Source organism: Aulonocara stuartgranti (assembly GCF_965226115.1).
Source record: "Aulonocara stuartgranti genome assembly, chromosome: 23".
Lineage (NCBI taxonomy): Eukaryota > Metazoa > Chordata > Actinopteri > Cichliformes > Cichlidae > Aulonocara > Aulonocara stuartgranti.
The window spans coordinates 18,676,338-18,693,983 of record NC_138958.1 but is presented as its reverse complement, the minus strand read 5'-3'; the positions used below and the strand labels follow the sequence as shown (position 1 = coordinate 18,693,983).

General features: G+C 37.5%; 1 protein-coding gene across 12 annotated transcripts in view; it reads left to right on the top strand.

Annotated features, from left to right (window-relative positions):
• The window catches only part of LOC309700007 (target of Nesh-SH3-like), a 36,217-nt gene extending 18,833 nt beyond the window's left edge, over window positions 1-17,384 (top strand). For 3 of the 12 annotated variants that reach the window (XM_082523326.1, XM_082523333.1, XM_082523334.1), the window contains exons 9-24: window positions 66-140; window positions 2,679-2,882; window positions 4,040-4,117; window positions 4,583-4,774; window positions 5,675-5,740; window positions 7,757-7,843; window positions 9,339-9,407; window positions 9,517-9,642; window positions 10,142-10,231; window positions 10,391-10,600; window positions 10,758-10,863; window positions 11,976-12,055; window positions 12,681-12,710; window positions 12,797-12,955; window positions 13,042-13,164; window positions 13,836-17,384. In XM_082523326.1, the coding sequence (XP_082379452.1) occupies window positions 66-140; window positions 2,679-2,882; window positions 4,040-4,117; window positions 4,583-4,774; window positions 5,675-5,740; window positions 7,757-7,843; window positions 9,339-9,407; window positions 9,517-9,642; window positions 10,142-10,231; window positions 10,391-10,600; window positions 10,758-10,863; window positions 11,976-12,055; window positions 12,681-12,710; window positions 12,797-12,955; window positions 13,042-13,164; window positions 13,836-13,951 (1,811 nt within the window). In that variant the 3' untranslated portion in view covers window positions 13,952-17,384. The remainder of the gene's footprint in view (window positions 1-65; window positions 141-2,678; window positions 2,883-4,039; window positions 4,118-4,582; window positions 4,775-5,674; window positions 5,741-7,756; window positions 7,844-9,338; window positions 9,408-9,516; window positions 9,643-10,141; window positions 10,232-10,390; window positions 10,601-10,757; window positions 10,864-11,975; window positions 12,056-12,680; window positions 12,711-12,796; window positions 12,956-13,041; window positions 13,165-13,835) is intronic. The other 9 variants (XM_082523330.1, XM_082523331.1, XM_082523332.1 and 6 more) reach the window with 9 other exon arrangements.
• Window positions 17,385-17,646: the final 262 nt, after the last annotated feature.

The window sequence follows — 17,646 nt, the reverse complement described above, 5'->3', positions numbered from 1 at the left end:
CCAACCCTATCCTCTTTAATTTTGACATTTTTCCTCTTATAAACCCACCGTGTTATTTCCAACAGCACCTCCCGAGAGCCAGCAGGAAACTATCCCTGTGCCTGGCTCTTCTGAGCCCAAATTTCCTCACGTGTCCCCGGGTAACGAAACAGACGCTCTTTTATTCTTTAATCATCAGCTTCACTCATTTGCAGTCCATCTTTACCTGCTTCGCCTGAGCCTGTGGTGCACCTGGGAGGGGTGGAGGTGGGGTGTGCAGCTATTGAGATTGGCTGCATGTTAGCATGTCTTAAGCCCAGTTAGAAAGTCAAAACAAGGCGAGGAAATGATGTCCCTGGAGATCAGTAAGTTCCCCTTGGCCTGCCCATTCCAAAAGTAGCTGCAGCTCATTTTTTCAAACCACACTGCTGAAATGTATATGACAGCCATCATGCTTCAGCATTCATCATCAATTTTCTTTTCTCCTTTCAGCTGCTTTCTTTGATCAATGATATTTCTCTTTCTTAGACTTTTCAATTAATACCTGATATTTTTTACCTCTGAGAGGTACAAGGGCTCAACATTACAGCATTATCATTAAATATGTAGATTATATTCAAACCATCAGCTATTTAAAGTAAACCAGTTTCAGTCAGAATTCCTCCATTCCTCTGTCATCCTTCTTGTCTGTCTGTCCAGCTGTCCCCATCCTACTTGTTGCAAGTCACCGCTCTCTTCAGTCAGTCTGCATGTCAGGAGTGCATGTCAGCCAGTTCAGACGCAGACGTGGTTGGAATTTCCCATCCAGGAAAGCCAACACAAGTCGTTCTGCAAAATCCTCCCAAAGTACAATGTCTTCAAACTTTTCTGTATTTCTCTGAGGTACGAGATTATAGGGAACAAAATCAAATTCTTTAGGCATCTGTTTGAAAATAAACAAATCTTGTGGAATCTAGGGCTGGGTATCTGGTATGAAACCAGAGATTTCTAATTGGTTTTAACAGAAATATTAGATCTTGATCTACAACAGGAAAATGCTGGCTAAATACAATGGTGTGAAAAAGTATTTGCTCCTTTCCTGATCTTCTGTTTTTTTTGTATGTTTGTCACACGTCAATGTTTCAGATCATCCCAAAAGAACTCAATATTAGACACAGATAACACAAGTAAACACAAAAAACAGTTTCTGAATGAAGGTGTTTATTATTAAGGGGGGGGGGGGGGGGGGGGGGGGACAACAACAAAAAAAACTGCATGTGCAAAAGTGATTTCCTGCTAAACCTAATAGCTGGAACAAGCAGCAGCAAGTGGAGTCAAGCATTTGCGATAACTGGCAATCAGTCTTTTACAGCACTGTGGAGGAATTTTGGCTTACCCCTCTTTGCAGAATTCTTGTAATTCAGCCACATTGGAGGGTTTTTGAGCAATACCTGCCTCTGTAAGGTCATGCCACAGCATCTCAGTCAGATTGAGGTCAGGACTTTGACTAGGCCACTCCAAAATCTCCATTTTGTTTTTATTAAGAGGTGGACTTGCTGGTATGTTATAGCATTCTCCTTCAGGATATTTTAGTAGAGAGCAGAATTCATGGTTCCTTTTACCATAGCAAGTCTTCCAGTTCCTGAAGCAGCAAAACATCCCTAGACCATCACACTACCACCACCATTTTTAATGATGGTATAAAGTTCCTTTTCTGAAATACTGTGTTACTTTACATCATATTTAATGGCATACACACCTTCCAAAAAGCTCAGCTTTTATTTTGTCACTCCACAGAGTATTTTCCCAAAAGTCTTGGGGATCAGAAAGATGTTTTCTAGCAACACTTAGACAATCCTTCATGCTCTTTAGCTCAGCAGTGGTCTTGGAACTCTGTCATGCAGGCCATTTTGCCCAGTCTCTTTCTCATGGTGGAGTCATGAACACTAACCTTAACTGAGGCAAGTGAGGCCTGCAGTTGTTTAGATGTTGTTATGGTGTCTTTTGTGACCTCTTGAATGAGTCGTCGGTGTGCTTTTGGGGTAATTTTGTTTGGCCGGCAACTCCTGCGAAGGTTCACAGCTGTTTAATGTTTTTGCATTTGTGGATAATAGCTCTCACTGTGGTTTGCTGGAGTCCCACAGCTTTAGAAATGGCTTTATAATGTTTTCCAAACTGAGAGATCTCAATTAATTTGTTTCTCATTTGTTCCTGGATTTCCTTGGATTGCATCATAATGTATGACATTGAGGATGTTTTGGTCTATTCCACTCTGTCAGGCGGGTGCTATTTAAGTGACTTCTTAAACCTGTGTTTAAAAACTGCATTCTGTGTTTTGCCTAATATTGACAGTTTTTGATGATCTCATACATTTAAGTGTGACAAACATAAAAAAGAACAGAAATCAGGAAGAGGGCAAACACTTTTTCACACTACTGCATATCACCAACCAATAAGCCAGTGAGGACCCTTCATTATGAACATGTTTTATTTAGTATCAAATGAAGTATCTATACCATGTCCTATCCTGACAGAAAAGCTAAACAACTTTCCAGTTTTGAAAGACATGTATCTGATGACTTGAATTTCTCCAGAGTTGCTGGATGAAATTAGTCAAAATGCATGTCTATTTTATTTTATATCATAGTGTACACATCGTGCAAAAACAAACACTGACCAGTTTCCTATGACCTCAGTACCTCTCTTCTCTTTCATCCCAGAAAAAGGAAACACAATTAGAAACAACAACACCCAACCAGCGGATATTCCCACTCCTGCCCTCCCCAAACTTCTGTCCACCAAAGCCCCCCATGCCAACATCACAGCCGTCCTTCTTACTAAGTTAGCCTCCAGAGGTGACTCCAGTCATGTGCAAACCACTAAGGCACCCACTAGTGCACCTGAGAAGCCTCGTAACCCCACTGGTAATTCCTCCTTACAATCTTTTTTTGTCTTTCTTTCTTTTTTTTGTCTGTGACATAATCATTACGTTTTAGAAAACATACAGTTTTATCATAGTCAGCTTTGGTTGAAAAATATCTGTCTTGTCTATCCATGTCGCTTAATACTTAATTAAAAATGTTCTAGACTCAGTGTATGGTGTCCATGAATATAAAAGCATCATCTGCAAATAGTTTCACTGCATTTGCCATATTCTGTCCCAAAAATGCCAAATGTTCTTTTCAAAAGTTGGCTTCTTCTAAAAAATCCTCTTTCTGCTTCTGTGAGATGTTGTATCTCTCAATATCTAAGCCTTTTGGGGGTGTAAGTAATGCAATGTTGTTCTTCAAAAATGAGTATGAACATAGTTAACAATGTTCTGTGTTTAATTTTTCTTTTCACCAAATGAATCAGTGTATTTTCTTTTCTTTTTAAACTGTGTGGGCCCACAAAAATAAGAGTTTCATCCAACAGTTGAACTTTACAAAGAAATGTAGCACACTCAGCTGCTGTCAACCAAGTACTTTTTAAAAAATGTATAGATCTTAAAATCTTTTTATCACACATTACCTAAGGTGTTGAAAATAATCATAGCAGTTCTACAAAATTGGTTGGTTTTAAATGTATTTTTTTAGACAGCTGAGACATAACTGACTGAATACTTACTTTTATTTAGATTTAATTTCTGCCTCCGTAAACTGCTCATTTGAGGTCAAAGGGCCCTGGCGACTGTTACTATATCACCCTGTTACCAAGGCAAGTGCCAGATGTACTTTGCACTATGTGAAAAGATCTGGTACCAGGAGTTGGTGGACTATTGGCTAAAGACAGCACATCCTACACTGGTCACATACATTTTTTTAGGTTCTACACCACCTTTGTAAGATTTTGAGGAAAGAGCTCGTGATAAGTCTTCATAGTCAAATCCTACTTCTTAAATGCACTTTGAATCCAAATGTAACCGAGGCTTTAAAAAGTCTTGCCATTCGTGTCTTACCTTCTCAACAGTCAGTTCTGCTTGGCAAACTTTAAGAAGAATATTTACATTTTCAGGTTTTAATTTGACAGGAGACAGACCATCTCTCAAACTGAAAAAGGCCTTCATTTTTTTTTAGTGTTCAACCTTCTTTTTTTCATACAGCTGTTGGCAAATCACAGGACGGCTCATCACTGCTGAGATCAGCACTGGCCAATGAGCGGGCCAAAACTAACACATGGGGTAATAACAACCTCACAAACAGCTTCCTTCATCTTGCAATCAAAAGCAACCTTGCTATGTCTGTCTGCTGTTAATTTGCAATCATCTCTTTCCCTTGAGCTTCCAGGCAGCTTCCAGTGAAATTAGTGCTAAAGGTTTTTTTCCACAGGAATGGCTGCTCAATCCAGGAGTATCACCTTCACGCACATTTCATCTGGTGTTTGCATGCAGCACACAATCTTCCAGTTATCAAAATTCATCAGCATCTTCGATGACTGGTTTTTCAAGATTGTGAGCGCTTAAAGAATCATCTTGGTCCCATCATGCTCATTTGTTTATTTATTCCATAAATTCAATGACATCAGATTTAATGGTCCATCACTAACGATGCTGCACAGGGCTGCTGCAAGCTCGCTTGTCTGCCAACACAGATAAAGGTCAGATCAGACTGTAACACAGGCCGTGCAACTGTTTTTGATCTTTTAGGTCAAGGAAACAAAAGAAATCTCACTCCATCGCTGCCCTTGCAGCCCTACAACCCAGCAGCTACCACAGTTACCGGATCCATGAGGCCTGCATCGAGAAACCCTCTCTTTCCCTTCTCTAATGGCTTCAGACAGCCCCACTCCCCCTCCTCTAGATCGAGTAACTCATCCCCAACTTCAGGGAAACTTGGGGGTAATCCTCCTTGTACCTGTTTCTTTTATGTTCACTTTGCTGCTTTGCTGTCTTTTACTGTCCAAGGGGAAAATGTTTTGATAGGCTAAGCCATGAAATATATCTAATTTCAAGTACTCAAGTTTAAGTTTGACTTTTCTTTTCAAGTCAAATGCAAATTGGAAAAATACTTACAGGCTTATTGATTATATTTCTCTCTTGTTCAAGATTCTAAAATCAAGTCGATAAAAATTGATACCAAAAAGAACTGAAATATCAAATATACCTACTATTTAGGTTGTAGAATCTTGAGATATTCTAATCAACGCTGATTGGTTTTGCCTCTTGTGGACTCATTATCTTCCAGTTTCCCATCTATTGTTACTGTCTGAGACATTTTGGGGGCTTTTGCAATGGTTTTCTATGCCACTATTCTTTCAATTTTAAGAAAGAATTTCTTATGTGTCTCAACACTGTTTCGCATCTCATCACCCCTCAACACAATTTTACTTTTGCCTTTTTTCTGATTAAATGCTGTGAAACTTCATTTTTGTTAACTGTTAGCTGCTAAATGAACCTTTCAGGTGAACAACCAAACAAGTCCGTTAAAAGCTTTGGCTAAAAGTTTAATAGATCAACTAGTGGGATTTTATATTGCTTCCAGAATAAATAATGCACATTAAGGTTTATCTTTGGTTCATAACTGATCCATGACAAGAATTAAGGAATTCTGTACAGTTAAGGAAATGGACAAAAGTTGGGGAAAAATGGGAAAAGTAGGTGTTCCAAATAGTCAAGACAAGTAAAAAAAAAAAGAAGATTTATTTGGTTAGAAAAGGACTTGGTTGATTGTCCTCTCATCAGGTTCAGTTTTCAGAGACAGTTTCTTTCCCTTCATAACACTTAGTTTTCTCCCAACAGTAAATGGACAACCACACCGGGGCATTTCCCCACCTAAACCGGCCATATGGTCCCGACCTCGATTGGGTAAAAAAGACCTTGTTTGTCTTTCTGTGTTTCATCATTAACCCTTCACTCGCTTTTGCAGCATTTTCACCTCCACTGCAGCTCTTGTTGGTGTTTTTTGTGTCCCTCCATTTTTTTATTAATACTTTAATGTCCATGCACTATTCATCCATCCATCCATCCACCTGTTTGTCCACCATTGGTCTGTCCATCTGTGTTGTCTTTTTGTCCCACATTCGCTGCCTCAAGCCAGTTTTGAGCAAAGCTTCAGTCAGAGAGATTTAACTAATCAAGACGCTGCACATGGTTGATTATGTGAGTTGGTTACTTAAGCTCAGCAGCTGATTGTGTCCCTCTGTGTTCTACAAGTTGTTGGTGGTGGGGAGTGTTTAACCATCTGGTTTAAGGTTGTGGTTGGGGAAACTGTAGCAAATTCAGAGACCTGAGACCTCTTCAACTCTTTGGGTGCTGGGCTAAAAACCATTTCACTGCTTCACTGTTTCACTGCTTTGCTCTAATAACCATGTAGAATATTTCACAAAAAGTTTTAATTATTCCTTAGAACCAGTTTAAAAACATTAAACTCTGACCAGTTTGAAATAATGTATATTTTCTTGGATGAATTCCATCTGCAGATGAAAATGGTCAGATAATACACTAAGGTCACTGAAAAAGTTTGTTTGTGGATGTATGTTTAAAGATTGTGTTTTACAAAAGTATTGAATAATTAAGCTATTTGTTGTCTGCAGGGTTGACTATTTATTTTTTTAAACTTTGGCCATTTCCCCAGAATTCAAACTTTTTTATGCTACTGCACAGTTTTTGCAGTTTTTGGGAACATTAGCATGATGTTTTTTTGTTTTGTTTTTTTAAAAAAAAAGCTGTGTGTAGTTTAAATAGTGTTTCCAGAGTTATAATCTAAAGAAAATAGTCTGTTATCTGCTGAAAATGATAAAAATTGACAGAAAATAACCTGTCAAGATTATTATCAAGAGCTACAAATTGATTCGAATCCTTTTTCTGAAACTGGCCTTTTAAGTTTATAGAGAAATATCTAAAAATATACATATAAGGCATCAATGTTATTGGGATTGTTGTTACTCTTTTAGTTAAAGTAATGCTTCTAAAATGTAACTTAGTTAATGAGAGCTGGTGTAGCGTGTTATTGCTGGCTCAGACCTGCCTACACTTGTTGAGCTTTACTCTGTACATTGATATAGTAGTAGTTATAATAGTTGCTATATGGGCTCTCTCTCAAACTCAATACCATTATTTTATTTGTAGTGTTTGTTTGGTTTACTTTCTGATGATTTGGAGTAGTTTCCAACCCAACTAGGAAAGAAAATAGTAATTTTGCTCCAACAATTACTTTAATAGGCTTAACAAGTTGTTGGCGCAAACTGGCTGCAATATTTATTTGGAATAGGAACTAACGTACCAATGAAAGAAAAATATTAGAAAACTTTTTTTTCATTTGTTTTTTAGGAGAATAAGCATACATATTTTTTTTTGTACCAGCAAAAGTGTTTTTAAGTGTATAGAAGTTATTCTAGTAATACCTTCAGCAGAGGTTAAACTCTCTGCAGTGACTTTCAAGCATCAGAAAATTCAATAGAATTTGAAGTCTTTCATAAGCAGCTAAAAAAAGAGGGTGATATGGGTTATGAGAACTTTCACTTTAGATTCAGTTGTATTATGAGTTAGGCCACCCTCAGAACCCATCTGACAATTGAAACCCGGTCAGATCACAGTTTACAAAAGTTTATAGTGAATTATACAGTTAATGATTTACATTGTGCATGGTGTCATGGTGGGCATGGTCTTCCTGTCCAGTATGCATGAGCTGGTTTTGGTGTCATCAGTTTTCTAGTTTTGATGTTTTGTCTTTTGTATTTTAACACCCAGAAACCACTGATCTATGACTTTTTGACAGAAACTTAAAAATACAAAACCGAAAAATGGCCAAGGCATCTCAGGGCTTTATTTCAGTATTGAATACAAACTCCAGTTTTAATCGCAGTGCCTCTCCTGCTGCAGTGAACAACTCATTGCTGGAGGAAAAGAAGTCTGAACTCCCTGAAGTGTTTGGTCGTTCGGGTCCCACGACAGAAGAGTGGGTTTATGGTTGGTAACGGCATGAATTTCATTTGTCTGCACCCAAAACTTGCCCATGCCGTGTGCTGACTGCCGCTCCAGTTGCTCTACATCGTTAAGACTGCATGGTTTGGTGGTGTTACATGTCCAGAAACAAATCTTTAGAAGGACCATGAAGGAAAATACTGGCCGTCAGCTTGAAAGTTTTGGCCAAAGGCTTTGGAAAGTATGCGCTCCCCTGATCGTTAGCTTACTTTTACAGAACCTCACTTTGCAGAGCTTTGCGCTTTTTCTCACCACAGAAATTAAAGGAGGAGACTGTTTCTAATTAGCCTGTGATGAACCTGGCATCTCGACTGGACCTTTGGTATTATTTTAAAAAAGTTCTGTCCAGGGTCCAAATGCTTCAGCTTGTGCTTCTTGCCTGATTGCGAGTGCGATGAGCTTCAGACATCTTGCTGCAGAGATGCCGTGTTTAGAAAACCCTCACGCGAACCAGGACAGCATGGCGTGCATTGGACAGTTTTCATCAGAATGTGGAAACCTCTGTTTGATTTTTATTTTAGAATTATTTGTGTGAAAAAAATCATACCAATATGTATTTATTCTAGTTCTGTATTGTAATCACGAGGCATTTCTGAACATAGGCTATAATTATAGCACAGTTTCCACTCTGACCTTCCAATATAATGATCCTTTGAGAACACTGTACCTCTTGTGGTTTCTTGACAAGCCTCCTAATTTATGTCCAAGAATAATACAAGGTTTATCCAAGTAAGCAAAATATCTCTATGAAGCTTAAACAATTTTAACCAAACTTCATGTCAAACAACAGCAAACATTCATACAGGCAGCCCATCATACATATTTACATGCAACTGATTGAAAGGAATGCATCTGTGTTGTTTCATGTTACGAGCTAACATGTTTCAGGACTCCATCATCTTTCATGTTCCTGGCTTTGCATTTATTCTATTTAGTTTTGGAACCGAGTCAATTCCTTGATTGTGAAGAATTTGGCTTCTGCTTAAATAAGAGGAAAGGGGGCAGGGGTGGGGTGTAATTGGCTGCAGGTTCTGGACTTTAGTCAGAAAAACACAAAAGATCTTGTGGGATTACAAGGAATTGTTCATGTTTTAAGGTTCATTTGGCATTTGGAAATGGGTAGGGAGTTCTACCTTAGCTGAAAAAATATATATTTCAAGAGATTAGACAGCACCTGGCTAGAAAATAGATCCAAATTGGCTGTTAAAGCTTTATTTTTGCCTTATGTAAAGCAATACTGTCCACAGACTACAGAACAGGCCTGAATCTGATCTAAAACAGAGACATTCCCATCATGTAATACTTTAGAAAATTATTGCAGCACTTTATATGAATAGTAGTAAAATAAATTTGAAATGACTGTACATGAAAGAGACCCTTTAATACAAAAAGTCACAAGTGCAGAGATGGTTTAGATCAGGACAGTAAAATAAAGGCTGATAAGGTGGTTGTAACAAGATAATGTTTTTGTTTCTTTCAGGATCTCCTGCTCGTCCAGCAATACAGATCAACAAGAAGCCAAATTTGGTTGGAAAACCTGGAGAAACGGGTAGGAACTCAATAAGAAAAACAATGAACTTTGTCTACACCCTTGTTTAACTGCGACATTTATAGTTTTCTGAAGGTTGAACTGTTTTTGTTTACATATTTTCCATCAGACAAAGTTAACAACTTCAAACAGAATGATAAACTGCCTGTCCTGAAACCCAAAGTACCAGCAGTGACCGCCAAGCCGATCAAACAAGAACGGAAACAGACCACAACTGCAACACCAACTACTACTGGTACAAAGATTTCCACTTGGCAATCAAGTAGTAGTCATCAGCCCAGTTTCGTCCAGTTTACCACATGCAAACTGCAATTTAAGACAATTTTCTCCTGCTTATTTTGAAATGTTTTGCTAGTTTAACCAAATGCATGTGACCAATGATTGAACATGAAGTCTATTTACAATATGCTGCCAAATGGGGCCTTGCTGGGCACTTTAAAAGTTTTCATGTCAGTCACTGCTTTCTTTGAATAAAGCTTTTGGAAAATATAATATTTTTTAACTATATACTCACTCCCAAAAGAAACCCACAAAAACAAAACAAAGAAAAAAATATTTTCATGGACATGCACAATATGCACAAAATATCACAAACCAGCTTACAAGAAGTAGACATACCTTCTTGTAATATTTTGCTTTGTTTACAAAAAATGTTGCACATAGAAGGAAGGTCATTTTGTTCCAGAAGGTTTATTCTTGAAATTAGACAATTTGTGTTGTGTTTCTTCTTTCAGCACCTCGACAGGAGTCATGGGAGGAGTCAGATCTTTTTAAATCACAGCCATCCTCTGAGATTGACGCCATGGGCAAAAAACGTTACGTAGGTAAGCTGAAATGGTCACTTTAGCAGGACATTGGGTTTTACCATATAGCGATACAGACATCAAAACAAGCATTTTTTGTTCCAGCTCCAATTACATATACAAAGTGAACCTCAAACCCCAGTGATACTTATGCTTTACATTCATGTTCTCTTTCTACAGCACCTCATGTCATCTACAAAACTGGAAAGAAACCAGATGAGCCTTGCTCTATTACCTCTTCCCTCAACTACTTTCCCGAAGATGAACCCAGTGAGACAAATGTGACATCACCACCAAAGACTCCACCCTCCAACCTCACTGTGGTGACAGTGGAGGGATGCCCATCTTTCATCATCTTGGACTGGGAGAAGACTGACAATGAAACCACTGGTACTTATTAGCTGAATTTTTATTGCAGCAGCCCAACAAAAAACTGAATGAAATTGAAACTCTTTGGTGACTAACCTATAACACTCCTATGGTGGTTTTAGCTGTGTTCTATCACGATTCTGTTGGTCATGTCCTAATTCTGTCATCCTCTTCTCAGAGTACGAAGTCATCTCCACTGCTAAAGGCCCAGATGGAGAACAGGTTTCCATCCTGACTACAAACCAGACTTACACTGCCGTAGAGAACCTCAAACCTGAGAGCAGGTAAGTTCTACCTAAATTAGTTTTCTTTCTTCAACTTTACTTTTCATGAAGTTGAAGTCAAAGTCAATTTCTAAATTGTAGAATTTGAGATTGGAAATCGACCAGCCTTGTGTACCATGTGCAAATTTTCACAGCCTAGCATCAAGGGTTATCTACAGATTTATTTACCATGATTTCATGTTATGAGATTGATTTGCTGTGTAGCCAAGAGAACCAGTCAATTTGTCGGCTACACAGAAGAAAGAGAAGACATGAAAAATGTGAAAACACTCCAAACCAAACCAGGTCATTACAATAAAGCAGGTTTATACATATTAATCTCTGGATGTTAAGTGTTTCTGCAACTCAGATCTGACTGAACATCTGCTGGTTGGCGTTGCAGCCATTTCATTCAGCTGTTCAAACAGCCCAAGTTAGTTGAGCCCAGTAAAATAAGCAGAGCATCTGTTACGCTTGCTGACGCTTTAACGAGCCGCGATGTGGGAAAGCTATTTGGTATGAAGGAAGGTGGTTAGAAATTAAGTCTGGCCAATTGCAAGTCTGGACTCAAGTAAAACCATATAAAAATAAAGAGCTGTGAGCAGAGGTCATGGTTTTCACTGTCATGCACGGGTTGCATGATGTTTGTGACTGTCCAAGCTTATAAAACCTGTTTTAACAGTCAGTTGTGTAACTTTGATACAGTATAAAAGAACAGAAAACAATAGTTGTTGTATTGTTTTTTTAGTGACCTAGAGGAAATGGTTAAGGAGAAATCCTTTGTTACAGTAAAATCACCATTATTAACAAGTAGCTTCAAAGTAATTTGTTAATAATTCCTTAAAAGTGTATAATCAATAAAAAATAAAGGTAGTCTATCCAGAGAAATGTAGTATTAGAATATATTGGTACTTTAACTGTTTTGGGCTGAGCTGATGTCTTTATTTTATTTCCTACTTTACTTTGATAAATTATAGTTCTTAAAAAGATTTTGCAATATAGTTCATACCTAAGTAAGTTCTGCATTTTCTTGTACTTTGTGGCATCTGAGTTTGCTGTGTCATCTTTGAAAAGTTATGACTCTATTCCTGATTATGTATTATTGTAATGCTATATTTCCCCCCATTTTTTAGTTACGAGTTCAAGGTGAAGCCAAGGAATGAGCTGGGCTCAGGTCCTCTCAGTGAGCCAGTTACCTTCAACACAGAGTCAGGTACATTCCTGCTCAACTGCCTGTTTTTAGAGAATGCACAAGCCAAAGCAGTTGCAGTCAAACTGAAACTCCAGGACCTCTCTGTGACTTCAAATGTTTTAAACAACAAGTAGAAATGCTCCAAACTTTCCGCTCATCAGTTAAGACTAATGTTCACCCTCAGCGGCAGCTACTGTTTCTGCCCATTTCAAATTCACTTAGCAGGAATTGCAACTCATTGCAGATGTATAATTAATTATCGCTATTGCATAAAGGTAATTTCCTGCTAGAAATTTATCATAATGTGAGACTTGAGACTTCACTCCTGATTGCCTACAAAATACAATTAATCAGTTATGCAGTCATCCATAACTGGACTTTACTGATAGAATTACTAACAAGTCATTGATTTAGTTGTTTTTTAAATGCTGACATCCAGGATATTGATTTTTTCAAACATTGCACGAGTGAATTGATATCCTATATTTCAAACACAGAGAAATAATTAAATGTTCTGCTTCACTGATCTAGATGATGATGAAAGTTGCTGCTCACGTTATAAGAAGGCACTCCTGCATCAATGTGCAGTATCAGTTATGCTTTCTTTATATAAGCTGTTAAGACCCTGTTGTTATTCTTTCCTTAGCGGACCCCAGAGTGAGTGAGAACGTTTCAGGTAAATTAACATCCACCTTATGTCCACATGGTTATAAGAAAAGCCTTTGTTTAAAGGTAGAAAGTTATATTTATTTTTCTGTACAGGAAAAGATGCTATCTGGACTCAGTTCCCCTTCAAGACAGACTCATACTCTGACTGCCATGGCAAACAGTATGTGAAGAGGACCTGGTACCGCAAGTTTGTTGGTGTACAGCTTTGCAACTCACTTAGGTACAAGATCTACCTGAGTGAAACACTCAACGGTAAGTACAAATGCTGAATTTATTGCCCACTTTAACAGGGAAACTGATCCCAGATCTGATCTGTTTCTCTATATTTCCCCTTATAGGTAAATTCTACAATATTGGAGATCAGACTGGCTTTAGTGAGGATCACTGTCAGTTCGTTGACTCATTCCTGGATGGGCGAACGGGCAGACAGCTCAGAGCTGATCAGCTCCCATCCAGACAAGGTATAAGCTTTATTTCAGTTTTCCTGAATTTTTCCTGAGCTCCTTAGTGAGCATGCATTTTTTGGACATTAAGATCCAGTATACTGCATGATTTGTCTTAAAAAAAATGGAAATTAGTTATACCTGTACTTACATCTCATTTCAATTCAATTCAATTTTATTTATACAGCACCAAATCACAACAACAGTCACCTCAAGGCCCTTTTTATTGTAAGCTAGACCCTACAATAATACATACAGAGAAAAACCCAACAACAATTATAGCACTTTGGCAACATTGGGAAAGAAAAACTCCCTTTTAACTGGAAAAAACCTCCAGAAAAACCAGGCTCAGGGAGGGGCGGCCATCTGCTGTGACCGGTTGGGGTGAGACATAACAGACAAATGTAAAACATTATATTTAAATCCAGTGTGACACCCACTTCATTGTCATTGTCTTTGATGCCCATCTAGAATAAGAGTTCAGAAACCAGAGAGGACATTTTAGAATCTTTTAGTTTTTCCATTTCCTTTAGAATCACAATCATTTATTTAGTATTAGATGTCTGTACATTTTTATTACAATAAATAGGAAATTCTGCTGCTCTTAATCGGGTGCTTTGATACAAATTAGATTGAATGTATCAGATTTAAAATATGTTCCTCATCACGTATTGTTCTTTTTTGTCCAGGTTTCTTCAGAGCATTGCGTCAAGAACCTGTCCACTTTGGAGAAATAGGAGGACATTCTCATGTCAACTACGTCTCATGGTATGAGTGTGGAACACCCATTCCTGGCAAATGGTAGACGAACAGTCATCCTCACAGAGGCCTATGATGGGATTTGTTGCCAAAGCTTGGATGGCTAAGCCGTGCCTCTGAATTCTCTCAACCATGTTACTCAGTGCTGTAAAAATGTACAGGATATACTTGTCAGGGACTTTGTAAGGAGAGAGCATTCATCATAAATGATATAGCAACCATGCCTCATTTTTAATATTTATCTAGCAGCAAGGCTAAAGTGATGTTAGAACATGAAGATTCATAGAGGTATCGTTTCTCTGACTCATGCTAGATATATTTTATTTTGTGTTGAAATAATGGGAAGCTGGCTCCCTGGATTACTATTTTCATAACTTGTGAGATGTTATTTATCAAAAAGTCTTTGATTGCATTGCTTCACGAGGGCCACAGATGGGAATTCACAGGAGGTTTTTTTTTTAGTTTTTTTTTTTTTTAGAAATGCCATAAAAAGTAATTCAAGTGAGAGGTTTTAAAAGATACCATCCTGCTTCACATTCATCCATCGGCAACTGGCAGTCACCCATATCACCAGTCTTTAACCAATGCTTCACTAGTTAGTGTAGCGAATATAGACAGCATCATGAGTGATAAATTTACTGGATATCAGCAATAAGAAACCTATTTTAAACATTAAAAGTAAATAATGTATTTGATAATATAAATACCAAATAATGTACTTTCTGCTCTGAAAGGTGCCCCAAAAATACAGTACGGTGATATTTTTCGGGAACTAAGTTAGCATTGTAGGTAACTAATCCAGCTTTGTGAATCTGCTGTTCTGTAATTAATTTTCATTATTAATTAATTAATCTGCCAGTTATTTTTGATTAGCCAAATTAGTCATCAAAAATAAAAAAGTAAAAAATAGCCCATCCAATTTCTGAAACACATATTTAGCTTACTGTCATGTAATTCTTATATTTAAGAAGCAGCAAATGTTTTACTTGAAAATAGACAAACAATTAATTGATCATCCATTAACTGATCTATTAATGGAGAAAGAGCTGCGGCTTTTTATCATTGTCCTTTAAAGAAAATATCAAGCTGGCCTGAGTTTTGGTGCTTTAAACTACATTTTTAGGTGAAATGCCTAAAATTCATGCTTTACATGTCAATACGTTGGATGTGTTGACTGAACGCTGAGCTTCGGTGAGAGGCTTCTACACTTGCATTTTGCACAGCAGAAATGTATTTATATGTATATGGAGAGAATGTTTTTTTTTTTTTCAGTACATTTTTGCAGATGCATTTCTCTCACCATGACCAAAAAAACAAAAGGAAAAAGAAAACCAAATGGTACTATAATATGCTCTTCTTTGTCCTTCCTCGTGCTAGAGCATGGTGGGAAACTAATATTGCTGCCTGATTGCAAGTCAAAAGCAGAATTATTTACATTTTAATAACCAAATTACATTTAAAGATTTTATTTCTAGTTAGGTAGGGTTAAAATATTCAAATGGGAAATTAACTTGTTAACTGGTCTTATAGATGGAAACTAATTGCCATCTGATGCCTGGTTAATCACATAAAACATTTCCCTAAATACAGTCTCTTTCTGTATTTTACCAAATTAACTCATTGGAGCCATAGTTGCCCCAGTGGTTTTTCAAGCTCAACAACAGACCCAGTCATGCAGGCCTAGCAACCCATCACATGGCAACCACCAGTTACTAGGGAAAAATATTGGAGATTGGTTGCTGGATGTCACTGGCTGAACCTGGTAACAAAGTAGGTGCTGCTCCAAAAGCCTACAGGACCTATAGATTAGCATGGAAGATACCAACATGCTTGCAAACACTCTTAAAATATTTTCCCTAGCAAGCAGTCTATAGGTCTGTGAGACGAAAGCCTAAAGTAGGGGCAGCGATAGCTAGATCAGGAATGCTATGAGTATCTGTTTCCTTGAGTAGCTAGACAACCAGCCTGTATGCAGTCTTCAAAGGAAACCTCAGACACCAGTTTTATTTACTTACACTATTTGTCACAATCAGATAGCTGCGGGAACAATGAGCCATCTGGCTCAGAACTCAGACATTTCAGTCTTTAAAGGGTTTGTATATATCTTCTTATGGAAATTATGCATGAAAATAAATCCTGTTGTATTGTTTGTGATATTTTTAGCAACACATAAGAAAGGCATTAATAACTAAAATTGAAAGATACCATTTTTAACAATTTTTAACGAATGTAAAGTTTCATCAAAACAAATTTAATGACCCAATGAACAACAAAAATGTCTGAGACAAAATCTGATCATAATAACAACATTAGTAAGAAAACAGTAATAGATAACTATAATGTGGCTGAAATGTTCTAATGATGTTCTGATGGCTAGCAAATCCAGAAATATCTGCATTAAACATGCTGTTTACTTAACCAACATCCGGAGATGGCAACTAAGTTAGAAAAAGTAATGGAGTGCCATGATCTGCCCTTCTACGTGTCTTCAAATGGGCATTTCTTTAAGGGCACCTAGTCTGCATTGTCTTACCTGTCATATGAATATAACATTAAGATGCTGAATGTTAATATTCGAGTCACTAGGTTTCAAAGAATGAGGTTCAAGTAATCATTCTAAGCCAAAAGCTCAGCTTTCAAACTACTCTGAGTAGTCAGTACAACCAATACCAGACAGTATAACTCTGTCAACAGGCTTCCAAATGTTGGCCAATCAGAAGAAAGAAGGGGGAATGGAGTTGTTAGAAATGCTTAACAACTCATTTAATGAACTGAGGGGTTCATTAAAAGGAGGGCTTTATGAAGGGCAAATATAAGTATCGATTTTTATTTGAACTGTGAATCATGCAAAGCTACTCTAGTAGAGCCAAGAAAAGAAGCAGAGTGCTGAAAATTAGCAGACTAGGTACCCGTTCAATTAGTTGCAGTGTGTGTTGTAATATAAATTTTCTCCCTGGCAGGAAACAGATTACATGACTGTGGTATCTGAGAGGTGCAGTAATGAAAGTCGCAGATTAGGGCTATTAAAAAGCGCTATACAAATGCAGGCCATTTGCAGGCCATTAACTAAATTGCTAATCTATCTTTATAATACTTAAGGCTGCCGTTAACTTCCTGTCCTTCCACCAGCCTCAAACTTACCTACTGTCACACTAATAATATATGGTGGAGTGATGGAGGCAGAGACAGTAGAGAGCAGTGATATAATACAGCATTAGCGGGGTGTTTTCTGATTCTTCCACATAGTGTTGCACAGTCCTGCTTAGATGCTGTTTCCTGACAATAAAGCAGTGTACTTTGCCTTTACCTTCCAGCTGCAATCCTGACCGCCTTCATTTATAAAGTCCATTATTATAAAGCAGGGATCATTTAAAACAGAGGAGTGCTTTGTAAGGAAAAATAAGAATGTATTGCTGTTGATGTTTTTCTACATACATTTGTTTCTATATTGATTTTTAACAATAAAGAAGTTTTGAGTCCTTTTTAAAAAAAGTGTCTTTATTTACCCTCCACATGCATAAAGCTTTATCAGTTTATTACCTAGAACAGAACCTTATTATGTTTTTCTATTTTCTTAACTACTATTAATTGAATTAATCAATACCTAATTCAGAGTTGTCGAGATTTGGAGACTATCCCAGCTGTCATAGAGTGAGAGGCAGGGTACATCCTGTAAAGATCACTAATCGGTTGAAGTAAAATAATAAATTTAACCCATATTTCCTAACTCAGGACACAGGA